At 42.7% G+C, this 12500-nt stretch overlaps 1 protein-coding gene across 9 annotated transcripts in view; it reads left to right on the top strand.

The window, feature by feature from the left end:
* The window catches only part of depdc5 (DEP domain containing 5, GATOR1 subcomplex subunit), a 30282-nt gene that overhangs the window by 3438 nt on the left and 14344 nt on the right, over window positions 1-12500 (top strand). For 5 of the 9 annotated variants that reach the window (XM_053686641.1, XM_053686634.1, XM_053686638.1 and 2 more), the window contains exons 5-25: window positions 738-823; window positions 1533-1616; window positions 1869-1918; window positions 2011-2080; window positions 2460-2538; window positions 4244-4305; window positions 4425-4494; window positions 5136-5208; window positions 5299-5402; window positions 6360-6434; window positions 6524-6658; window positions 7967-8028; window positions 8214-8284; window positions 8950-9019; window positions 9627-9663; window positions 9770-9890; window positions 10060-10292; window positions 10655-10855; window positions 10991-11126; window positions 11266-11360; window positions 11441-11494. In XM_053686641.1, coding sequence (XP_053542616.1) covers window positions 738-823; window positions 1533-1616; window positions 1869-1918; window positions 2011-2080; window positions 2460-2538; window positions 4244-4305; window positions 4425-4494; window positions 5136-5208; window positions 5299-5402; window positions 6360-6434; window positions 6524-6658; window positions 7967-8028; window positions 8214-8284; window positions 8950-9019; window positions 9627-9663; window positions 9770-9890; window positions 10060-10292; window positions 10655-10855; window positions 10991-11126; window positions 11266-11360; window positions 11441-11494 — 1968 coding nt within the window. Of the gene's footprint in view, window positions 1-737; window positions 824-1532; window positions 1617-1868; window positions 1919-2010; window positions 2081-2459; window positions 2539-4243; window positions 4306-4424; window positions 4495-5135; window positions 5209-5298; window positions 5403-6359; window positions 6435-6523; window positions 6659-7966; window positions 8029-8213; window positions 8285-8949; window positions 9020-9626; window positions 9664-9769; window positions 9891-10059; window positions 10293-10654; window positions 10856-10990; window positions 11177-11265; window positions 11361-11440; window positions 11495-12500 lie in introns of those variants that run through there. The other 4 variants (XM_053686637.1, XM_053686639.1, XM_053686642.1 and 1 more) reach the window with 3 other exon arrangements.

Genomic DNA, 12500 nt, shown 5'->3' on the forward strand with positions numbered 1-12500 from the left:
TCTCTCTGTGTCTGTCTCTCTCTGTGTCTCGCTGTGTCTCTCGCTGTGTCTCTCGCTGTGTCTCTCTCTTGTGTCTCTCTCTGTGTGTCTCGCTGTGTGTCTCGCTGTGTGTCTCGCTGTGTGTCTCGCTGTGTCTGTGTCTGTCTCTCTCTGTGTCTGTCTCTCTCTGTGTCTGTCTCTCTCTGCGTCTGTCTCTCTCTGCGTCTGTCTCTCTCTGCGTCTGTCTCTCTCTGCGTCTGTCTCTCTCTGCGTCTGTCTCTCTCTGTGTCTGTCTCTCTCTCTCTCTGTCTCTCTCTCTGTGTCTCTCGCTGTGTCTCTGTGTCTGTCTCTCTCTGTCTCTGTGTCTGTCTCTCTCTGTGTCTCTCGCTGTGTCTCTGTGTCTGTCTCTCTCTGTGTCTCTCTCTGTCTCTGTGTCTGTCTCTCTCTGTGTCTCTCTCTGTGTCTCTCTCTGTGTCTCTGTGTCTGTCTCTCTCTGTGTCTCTCTCTGTGTCTCTGTGTCTGTCTCTCTCTGTGTCTCTCTGTGTCTCTCTGTGTCTCTCTGTGTCTCTCTCTGTGTCTCTCTCTGTGTCTCTCTCTGTGTCTCCGTGCCTGTCTCTCTCTGTCTCTCTCTCTGTGTGTCTCTCTCTGTGTGTCTCTCTCTGTGTGTCTCTCTCTGTGTGTCTCTCTCTGTGTGTCTCTCTCTGTGTGTCTCTCTCTGTGTGTCTCTGTGTAATTTTTTATTTTTTATTTTTAAATAGAGACGATCAGTGTGGACCAGACCGTCGCTCAGGCCTTCAAGCTTCGTGCATATCAGGATGTCATTATTAACATCGTGGATCCCAAGGTGCTCAGACCTCACATTCACCTTCACTGGAGACCATTATCTTCCTTTTTTTTTTTTTTTTTTTTTTAAATTTAGGATAAAACAATCGCACATGTTCCCTACTTCTAATGTAGATCATAAACCGAGATGCGTTTGAAGTCAGCTACAAGGCTGATTTAGCGAACAGCTAACAGAAGATTAGGACCACTAGTCGGCTTGTGATAATCTAACGTAAGGCTACGTTCAACGCGGCGCTTCCTCTAATCCAGTTCATATCATTTAGTTGCTGTCAGAGCTGCTGTTCTAGAACATTAATCAGCGCCTTCTTACCAATTAGTATCTGGAATACGACCGTGTGCAGCCGATAAGAGTCCGGCGTCGGTGGGAACTCCTTTAATACGGTTTAAAAATCATCTCCGGGAAATTCCTCAAGAAATCCCGTGAGAAAACGCCAAGGATACATTTCTGGAAATTCTCGGCGAAAAGGGCGTCCACTTTGAAGATGCTAAGATACTAAATTATGTTGATTTATTTTGGATTTTTTAATCAGAACATAATTCCCACAGTTCATTTGTGTTCCTCCAGAGTTTTGATGACTTTATTATTATTATTATTATTATTATTATTATTATTATTCTCAAATGTGGGGGAATAAAATAATAATAAAGAATGAATGCGTCTAAACTTTTGTAAATGAGTGTGTGTGTGTGTGTGTGTGTGTGAGAGACAGGTCGTGACACTGGATCTGGTGGAGCTCACCTTCAAAGACCAGTACATCGGCCGAGGGGACATGTGGAGACTCAAGAAGAGTCTGGTGAGTCATTCGTCACTCGTAATCCTCAACTATTCGTTCATACGTCATCGTAGAAAACAAGATTTCCTCTCACATCCACAAAAAGAAAGAGAGAAATCCTGCAACCCAAGACACATGACATTTTGTTTGATTCACTTCCTGTAGCTGAGTCGTTTTTTTGTTGTTGTTGTTGTAAAAGCTCGGTATTTAAGCGTGTGAATTGTTTGTGGAGCGACTCTTTCAGTGTTGTATCTCGGTGACGCTCTCCCGCAGGTGAGCACGTGTGCGTACGTGACCCAGAAAGTGGAGTTTGCAGGGATCAGGTCAGTCACGGACAGGTTTTTGTCGTCTGCTTGTCTTTATTTCTTGGTCTCTCCGTCTTCATGTGTGTGTGTGTGTGTATTCTACACTCCAGGGCTCAGGCGAGTGAGCTGTGGGTGAAAGGCGAGAAGGTCACTTGTGGTTACATCAGCGAGGACACAAGGGTGAGGCGCCTCTCCGCACGCTTTAAAGCCCACCGTACAGCACCGCCCTTCAGAAGCTACAGAAGATATTTACATGTTTACATGAAGGACGTGCAGGAGAACCGCAATACTAATATTGAAGAAACGCAGCAATTCGCATACTGTCGAAAGAACATAAATAGCGTTTTTTACAAATCGGGGGGGGGGGGGGGGGGGGGACGTTTACGAAGAATCGACGCGCGCTTCGTGTGAAGTAGGTCTGCGTTAGCATTACTTTACGCGTGCGAATACAATACACCGATATATACGTAACTGAAATGTTTCCAGAAATGATGAAATGTATCTGTGACCAGTCGGAGCTGCTCGCGTCATTAATCCATCGTGAACGTCTGTGCTCTAGGTGGTGTTTCGGTCCAGCTCGGCCATGGTGTACATCTTCATCCAGATGAGCTGTGAGATGTGGGACTTCGACATCTACGGTAACTCGGTCTCCTCTCTGTTATCGTTCGGGGGGGGGGTGTCTCCGATCGGTGTAGGAAGGGCTTCTGGAGTAGAATAGCAGAAAACCTCATAGATTAAGAGTTCAGGAAAGCGAACGAGAGCAGCTCAACGTAGGCATGCTGTAAGAGCATCAATGAGGATGTGGGCGTGTCTTTACGTCCTTATATGGAATTGTATGTAGGGAGAAGTAGGAAATCATTTTAAGCAATGTATTGAAAAAAAATATAAGGTCCTGTTGTTGTTTTTTTTAAAGCTCAAAACAAGAACAGCAGATACATTTTTAAAGCAATCTTTGTATGTAAAATGTTTCACGTACGTTAAAGTGCACCTGTTCTGTTTTTTTTGGGATATTACCTCTCATGTAGCGTGTTATAGAGCTGTTTGTAAATGTAAAGACGTCTGCGGAGTTTTGAAAAAAATAATAAATCGAAGCGCACGACAAACTTTTGGGAGTTCTCGACTCCCGAAAGAATGAAGCGATTCTGAACAGCCGAAACGAGTCGTTAGTGATTCCAGACTTACGTCCTGTACTACCCTACGTAGGTTTGTAACAAAAAGCCCCGCCTCTGGTCTTCATCGGATGCTCGCTGACAGCGATAGACCGATCACGACAGACTGGGACATCTGACCAATCAGAGCAGAGTATTCTCTCTGAAAGGAGGAGTTTAGAACGAATCCTTTAAGAACGAATCCTTTAAGAACGAATCCTTTAAGAACGAATCCTTTAAGAACGAATCCTTTAAGAGCGAATCCTTTAAGAACGAATCCTTTAGGAACGAATCCTTTAGAACGAATCATTTAATGAGTCGTTTTTGATACTGGCTGGAAAAAGATAATGCTGCAGTTTAAATTATGAGCACGTTAAAGTGTTTTTTGACCTCGGATGCGTGTAAATATATCGGATAAGACCTTTAAAACAAAATTAGACACGTTTCAAAGCCATAATAGGTGCGCTTTAAGTGGCATGTAAATAACATTAACTCACACACCTTGAAATCAAGTTTGTAAACAGTATTTTCCCAGCTAGCTAAGCTAACATGAGCGATCCTGACAGGAGTTTTATCATATTCAAAATTACGTACATAAACGTTGATGATTGCTACGACTAATTACAGCCAGATGTGTAACATAAGAGAAAAGGTGACTACTCGGGTCCACTGTTTGAATCTGTATATGGGCTTAAAGTCCCCATGAAATCAAAATGGAGGTTTTATGGCTTTTAGTATGAGCATGTTAGCGTTAAGGTTATCTATAAGCTAGTGTGCGCCAGAACAATGACAAAACCTTGTATTTAGAAGATACTGTATATGCATTGAAAAAGGTACGATGACATCATTCTGCACTTCAGATTTTCCGTCCAATCAGATGCTCTCGAATCTGAAGTCTCCCGCCCCCGACGTTATAAAAATCCATGGTACTAAACGTCATGTACGGCTTAGCCCAGACCGTGATGTAAGCGAAACGCTATTGGCTGTTTAAAAAGGGGGAGGAGCAACGCGATATGTCCCGCCGTGACTTCCTGTTTCAGTGGAAATTACGTCAGGTTACGCTGCACGTCGTTCGATAGGGAATTCACGGGGACTTTAAACAACACGCCAGCCGCTCTTCTATCAAAACATTCGTTACATAACATGCATCACGTCTCTGACTTAAAATTCTACTTCGTATTATTATTATTTTAAGGTGATCTCTATTTTGAGAAGGCAGTGAATGGTTTCCTCTCTGACCTGTTTACCAAGTGGAAAGTGAGTATCCGCTGTTCATCTTTTCACTTGATTTTTCTTCTTGTATATATTATAGTATATTTGCATATATATTTATTTAGAAGTAACAGAATTAGAAATTCACTGTTAACTCGTGTCAGGAGAAAAACTGCAGCCATGAGGTCACGGTGGTGTTGTTCTCCCGTACCTTCTACGCTGCCAAGACGCAGGGTGAGCTTCCTACACGTACAGATCCTTACACGCACTCGCTACGGAAAACGCCGTACAGGACAGTGATAAAATAGAGAAAAAAAATCCCTCCAGCTGATTGGATATTAGCCTTTAATTTGTGTCATTTGTTTGTGAATTAGCTTTCATCATGGGCCTGTCTTTAAGTACTGATATTATATTGGTGTATTATTTATACAGAAGTATTTCCCTTTTTTAAATAAAGTCATTTTTTTCGGCGTTTGGCACAAGCGTGCACTTTTTAAGTTCACTTTTGAACCTTTTCACACACATGGACAGGTAATTTAAGGCTTCTTTATGTTTGTAGGAAACACTTATCAGGAATCAATTAGCTTGTGCGTTGGTAAACCCGATCAGTTTGACCCAGTAGCAGTGTTAACAGCTACGTCGTTTCATTTTGTTTACAATATCTAAGAGAACATCCACGGCTAGTTTGAACGCACACCGTCCAGCCAATCAGAATGGAGTATTCAGACAGACCGGCTTACAAATATGTTTAATATACGTTACGTTTGAAGTAATGACGGCGCCGTACGCGACACGATACGCTGTTATATAATAAACATTCAGTCGCTCGTGTTCAGCATGACGTGATGAGCTTAATGAGTTTTTCTCCTCATCAGATGAGTTTCCTGAGAGCCAGAGAGGATCCATCAGGCAGGATCACGAGGGACGCTACTACGAGGATTTCTACAGGTTTCGGCGCACACACGGCTCACTTGTGTCCTGTCGGGTTTTATTTCAAACTTTATCGTCAATCCTGTCGTTTTCTGTGCCGTGGTGCAGAGTCGTGGCTCAGAACGAGAGGAGGGACGAGTGGACGTCTCTGCTGGTCACCATTAAGAAGCTCTTCATCCAGTATCCAGTGCTGGTGCGCCTCAAAGGAGCAGGTACACACACACACGGACAGACAGACAGACAGACACACGGACGGACGGACGGACGGACAGACACACGGATGGACGGACAGACAGACAGACACACGGACGGACGGACAGACAGACACACGGACGGGCGGACAGACACACGGACGGACGGACAGACAGACAGATACACGGACAGACGGACAGACACACGGACGGACGGACGGACAGACACACGGACGGGCGGACAGACACACGGACGGACGGACAGACAGACAGATACACGGACGGACGGACAGACGGACAGACACACGGACGGACGGACGGACAGACACACGGACGGACAGACACACGGACAGGCACGGACAGACACACACACGGACGGACAGACAGATACACGGACGGACGGACGGACAGACACACGGACGGACGGACAGACAGACAGATACACGGACGGACGGACAGACAGACACACGGACGGACAGACAGACACACGGACGGACAGACAGACACACGGACGGACAGACAGACACACGGACGGACGGACAGACACACACACGGACGGACAGACAGATACACGGACGGACAGACAGATAGACAGACACCCGGACGGACAGACACACACCCGGACAGACACACACCCGGACAGACACACACCCGGACAGACACACACCCAGACAGACACACACCTAGGCACACGGATGGACGGACAGACACACACCCAGACACACGGACGGACGGACAGACACACGGACGGACGGACACACGGACGGACGGACAGACGGACAGACGGACGGACGGACACACGGACGGACGGACGGACGGACGGACGGACGGACACACAGACGGACACACAGACGGACACACAGACACCCAGAAACAGGCAGACAGGGTGTTTAATTTCTCAACCCTGGTCGGTGTTGTCCCTGATTGAACCCGTGTTTGCGTCAGGATAAATGGATGTATCTCCTCTGTGTGTGATAGATGGGTTTCCGTGCGGTCAGAACTCCACTGCCGCTCAGGGGAATTACCTCGAAGCCATCAACTTGTCATTTAACGGTTTGTGAAATCCGATAGCTGACGCATTGACGGTACCTCCGAGTCCGAGTCTTCACAGCTGCCTAAACTCGGCTCTGTTTGTGTCGCAGTTTTCGATAAGCATTACATCAACCGTAACTTTGACCGCACCGGTCAGATGTCGGTGGTGATCACGCCGGGAGTGGGAGTGTTCGAGGTGGACCGGCTGCTCATGATCCTCACCAAACAGCGCATGATCGACAACGGTGAGGCCAAACACATGACATGTCCTCTGTCTCGGGCAGGAAATGTGTTCAGTGGTGTTTACAGTTTAATATTATATAACCCAAAAGAAAGGAGCTGAGTCTCGTACAGCACACTGATGACTCACTGAGAATATATTACAGAAAAAAATCATAAAAACTGCATTTCCTATTAAAAAATAGATGAAAATACAGTCCAATTATTTTTTCAGTTGTAATGAGAATTGATGGAGGGTATAGAGTTTATAAAAAGATGTATAAATGTTTCATATTGTGTGTCGATTTGTGTTCCTTATTTTTTTATGTTATTTGTTAATATGCAAATGTGTTGTTATATTTGTTAATGTTCCGTTTGCTATGAATAATTTAGTGTTATTAAAGTTTTTGAATTGTTATTGAAAACAGTAAAAAATGCTAAAATTCAAAACGAATACTTAATAATACTTGATAATAAATAAATGATATTTATTTACTTATTTATTTATTTATTTATTTATTTATTTATTTGGCTTATTTCCTGCACCCTGAATTGTTATTCAGAGGCATTAAAAAACCCTCAAATGTGAAATTATTCATTTAAAAATAAAGCAAATTAATATAATTTCTATGATGATAAAATAATAATTAAAAAAAAATTTTAAAACACAATTTTTTTTGTCACAGTTGATTTATGTATTTATTTGTTTGTTTGTTTATTTGGCTTTTCTACACCCAAGGAATTGTTGTTCAGAACCATAAAAAAACACTCAATTTAAATGGATAATAATAATTAAAAAAAAAGCAAATTAATATAATTTGGTAGAAAAAACTAATTAAAAATCATTTTTAAAACACTCTTTTAATTTGTCGCAATTTATTTATTTATTTATTTATTTATTTATGTATTTACTTCTTTCATGCACCCAAGGAACTATTATTCAGAAGCATAAAAAAAAACCTAAAATGTAAAATTATTTATTTAAAGAAAAAAAACAAAAAAACAAATTAATATAATTTCTGCAGTGCTGCAAAACTAATATTAAAAATAATTTTTTAACACTTATTTTGCTACAGTATATTTCTTTCTTTCTTTCTTTCTTTATTTATTTATTTATTTCTTTCTTTATTTCTTTCTTTATTTGGCTCTTTCCTACACCCGGAATTATTTTTCAGAAAAAATACATTTTAAACGTCAACACATTTCATTTTTTTGTCACAGTGTGCATTTGTATCACCTTACAAAGTGTGTAACATGAAGTTAATTTAATATATATATATATATATATATATATATATATATATCAATATGAGTCCTGTGTTTTTGATTGACAGGTATCGGAGTGGACCTGGTGTGTATGGGAGAGCAGCCGCTTCATGCCGTCCCACTCTTTAAGGTTTGTAGTTAATCACGAGGTTAAACACATCCTAGGATTTGTGAACGTGAGAAAATAGGGATATTTTTATTCTGAGAGGTGGTTAGACAAAACTAGACATTTAAAAAAAAAAAAAACCTCTGTATTGTTAGTGCGTTTAAATCCAACACCACAGTGTAATACAACTGCGTAATGACTTTCCGCAGTTACACAACCGAACCGTACCGGGTGACTCCAGACTGGACGACTACAATCTGCCTCACTGGATCAATCACAGGTGAGAGTGCAGACGGGAAGCTTCCTGTACATAGAGGCTATTTTAAGGGATTAAAGAGCCAAACATATCCTCTCCCTAGTGACCGAGGAATACAAATTCAATACGTCAAATCGGAATAGTGTTGCTGAGAAACTGCCTCGCGCCCTGTTTGGTGACCTTGACTGTCAGGACAGGTTTTGGTCTTGTGGGGATGAGTTGCTGGGATAAGATGCATGCTGGAATGAGATGCGGGATAAGATGGTAAAAAAAAATCCAACATGGCCGTAGTGAACATCGTGGTATGCATTGGCAGGACCCAAAGAATCAAAGGAAAGTGGGTGTCTCATTATAGCATTTTGTTGTGGAGTTACTGCAAATGTGTGTCCAGTTTTGCCTGCTGCTGGAGCTGAAGCGTGGGGCTGAATCTTGTAGTGTACACCAAAATTGTAGGTCATTGAGACTGTCCTCCATCGCTGTGACAAATTTCATATAATGCATGTGAAGTGTTCTGAGGCCTGCCGTAGACCCCCATGTGGAAGTATTATAATAATAATAATAATCATCTTCTTTAAGGATATTTAATATATAAAGCACCGTAGAAGGCACATCTATTTGTCTGCACTGCTCTGTGAACATGTCCTTTATATAAAGTCCTATAGTAATGCCTATATTAATACATTTCACAGCTTCTACACGTCGAAGAGTCAAGGCTTGTGCAGCTCATTCACTCCCAGAATTAAACTTGCCGGTCAGAAGGTGAGTGATCACTTCTCATTATGTACATGTAAATTACATGGTTTTGGTTATTTCTGTCTTTGAGGTGCTGGATGATTATGGCTAATAGGGTGTAAGGTGATGTCTCTCTTAAGGTTTTGGGGAAAACTGTTGTGAATGTGATGACATTTAATAATCAAAAACATTATCGGGCACTAGGGGGCGCTGTTAAGTCAAAAAACGCTTTATATTATAAATATGCTCTAATATTTATTTCTTTATTTATAGTATATACGTTTATATATTTATCTAGTTAATTCATCTTTAAAATTGAGACAGTTGTATCAGTAAAGACTTTTTTTTTTTAAACTAAACTAAGAATTTTTAGCTGCTTAAATTCAGTATCAGTGTTGATTTTAATAGTTTTAAAAAAATCAAGAAGAATTTCCTTTTAAAAGCAATTTTTTAAAAACAATAAATAAATAAAAAAATAAAATGTCTCTGGCGGCATTTGTTGTTGTGTCCCCCCCCCCCTCGCGTTAATGCTGTTTAATCTCACTCCAGAGAAGCATAAATCCTCACAAATCCATTTTTATATTTTTCTGAAAACATTCTGTAATTTCCTTTCTGTTCTGCTTTTATTTCCAAGCTCCATGTTGAGAAATCAAAGAGCAGCAAAGAGCACTGTAAGTTCAGAAGTCTGTTTATTTGAAACGTTTCCTTCATCATATGAACCATTTAATTTCCACTGATTTTATTTATTTATTTATTTGTTTGTTTGTTTATTTTTAGCGCTTGGGGCTCCTAAGGACTCGCAGAACAGTCTTCCCATCCAGGTGGACTACGATGCTCATGATGCTCAGGTCTTCAGACTTCCTGGACCTGCGAGAGCACAGAGGGGCAGCAACTTCCGGTAGTGTTAAAAAATTCAGTAACGACCCCATACAGTCATTATAATACACTCAGTAACTATGGTTTATAACAAATCCCCCCACCCTGAATATGCTATTAATAATAATAATAATAATAATATTATTATTATTATTATTATTATTATTATTATTATTATTGTGCTCTCTCAGGTCAGGCAGAGAGAAGGAGGTGAGCATTAGGAGGAGCTGGTGCTTGGCGGAGGTGAGTGGAGGACACTACGGGGGCTGCTCTCCTCCTTCCCGTCCTGTAGGAGGCACAGATGAGCAACGCAGCCTTGCGTCCGATGACAGCCTGGGCCACATCTCAAACATCCTGCTGATCCCTCGCCAGCCGCCTCAGTACGAAGTCAGCAGCTCGCTCGGCTACACCAGCTGTGCCAGAGGTACGGGCAAGCAAACCACGCCCACTCCACACAACTCCTTCATCTTCATTTAGTGTTTCTCATCCGGTGTTGAAGTTTGTACAACCCACGTATCACAGCAGCATTTGCTAAAACGACAACATTAAACGCGATCATATAATTTTTTCCTTCATTCTGATGTTCGATGTGAACGCTAACTGTAGTTCTTGACCTGTATCTGCATGATCTTATGCATGGTGCTGCTGCCACATGATTGGCTGATTAGATAACCGCATGGATGTGCAGGTGTACAGGTGTTCCTAATAAAATGGACAGAGAGGATAGATGGATGGATGGATGGATAAACAGGTGGAAAGATATGTGGATGTGTGTGTGTGTGTCAGAGTTGCTGGAGAAGCTGGTGGAGTCTCAGCGGGACTCGAGCGCTCCGGGCCGCTTCACCGTGGGCAGTGCCGAGTCGACGCTGCACATCCGCCCGGGCGGTTACACGCCCCAGAGAGCTCTCATCAACCCATTCGCCCCCTCACGCATGCCCATGAAGCTCACTTCCAACCGCCGCCGCTGGATGCACACCTTCCCCGTGGGTGGGTGAAGCACAAACATACACAGACCTGCATAGACATTCACAACACCAACTGCTCCAGCAATAAGGAATAAATCTATGTTAATACCATAGCTGGGAAAATTTAACACGTTCAGCCGGTCTCTCTGTGTTCCAGGTCCCTCCGGCGAAGCCATCCAGATCCACCACCAGACTAGGCAGAACATGGCCGAACTGCAGGGCAGTGAGCAGCGTGACCCCGCCCACACTTCTGCTGAGCTGCTGGAACTGGCCTATCATGAAGCAATGGGCAGGTTAGGCACGCCCACTACAGCGTACAACATACAGCATTGAAACATCAAACGTATGGTTTCTCCTCCATAAGGCTATAGTATACCTGTAGTATAGTGCATGTGTGTATAAATACTTGTTTGTGTGTGTGTGTGTGTGTAGGCGATCAGGAATCCCTAATACTGCAGACAGTGGGCTGTACATCAGTGGGGGAACTGATGATTTTTCTGGTAGTCCAGCCAGCAGCAATAGCACAGGTACCATACGCCTACATCACACGGGTGCGCTGCACCTCCTAAAGTGAACGTCTGTAAATTAGCCGTTGACGTTATTGCAGGTACACCAGTCAACCGCGGCTCTTTCGACGAGTGCTCCAGCGGTCCGGATCCAAGTGAGTCTGACACACAGACACTGAAACACGAGCGTGACATCACGTGACGTCATCCGTGCGCAACGCTCCACATGCGTTTTGTAAATTCATGCACGTGTTGTAACATTTTCATTAACCTTATTTTGTCTGCTTATTTTTATAGCAAAAAAAAGTGTTGATATTTAAAAATAAAAATAAAAAATCAGACAAAGCGGAGGCCGAAAAACATCGAAGTGGAATGTGTCGGGTTTTTTTTTTCCCCTCCCCGTTTTGGGACGCACGGGCATCGATTCGATGCTTGAACAGCCGAGTGCAAAAGTTTGCGCCCCCCCCCGTGGTTTCCCAGAGTTTATACGTAGTGTTAACATTTAAGGATAACATACGGTAAATCTTATCGTCTGGAAAATATAGTAGCCGTTTTCGAAAAAAAATGTACAGAGTAGATGGTGGTCATGTGATCTGCGGAGTCTGATTACAGCTGTGATGAAGCAGCCTCTTGGTTGATTTTTTTTGGGGGGGGGGGTTTGGTCCAGGGAACTCCTTTTCTGTTTTGGTTTGTTTTTGTCCAGAAGATCTCAGATGAACTTTGGGTGCTGTTTGAGGGTGAAAGTGTGATGAATCAGTTCATCCACGCTCAGATTATGGATGTGTCCTAAATAGTGACTTTCTAAAAAACGTATTTATTTATTTTTTCTGTAAGTCTGTCGTCTAGTTGACGTGCATTATGGGAATTCCTTGGCTATCAAAAAACGAGTTAAGGGAACATCGCGAGCATCGACGCGCCCTGGTTTTTACAGTTCTTTGTGCAGTATTATTTGTTTATTTATTTATTTATTTTACGGACCGCCCTTAAAATGGCCGACTCCGTGATCGGTGCTGTGACTACTGATCCATGGGGCTGATTGAGACGCGCCCCATTTTAGTACCTGCGTGAATATGATGGTAGCACGGTCTTATATTCTAGCGTTTAGGATGTATTTTAAACCGTGTGAAAAGAACACTACTCGGACGTGAATCACAGCACTCG

Source organism: Ictalurus punctatus, chromosome 16, assembly GCF_001660625.3.
Source record: "Ictalurus punctatus breed USDA103 chromosome 16, Coco_2.0, whole genome shotgun sequence".
In the NCBI taxonomy this organism is placed as follows: Eukaryota; Metazoa; Chordata; class Actinopteri; order Siluriformes; family Ictaluridae; genus Ictalurus; species Ictalurus punctatus.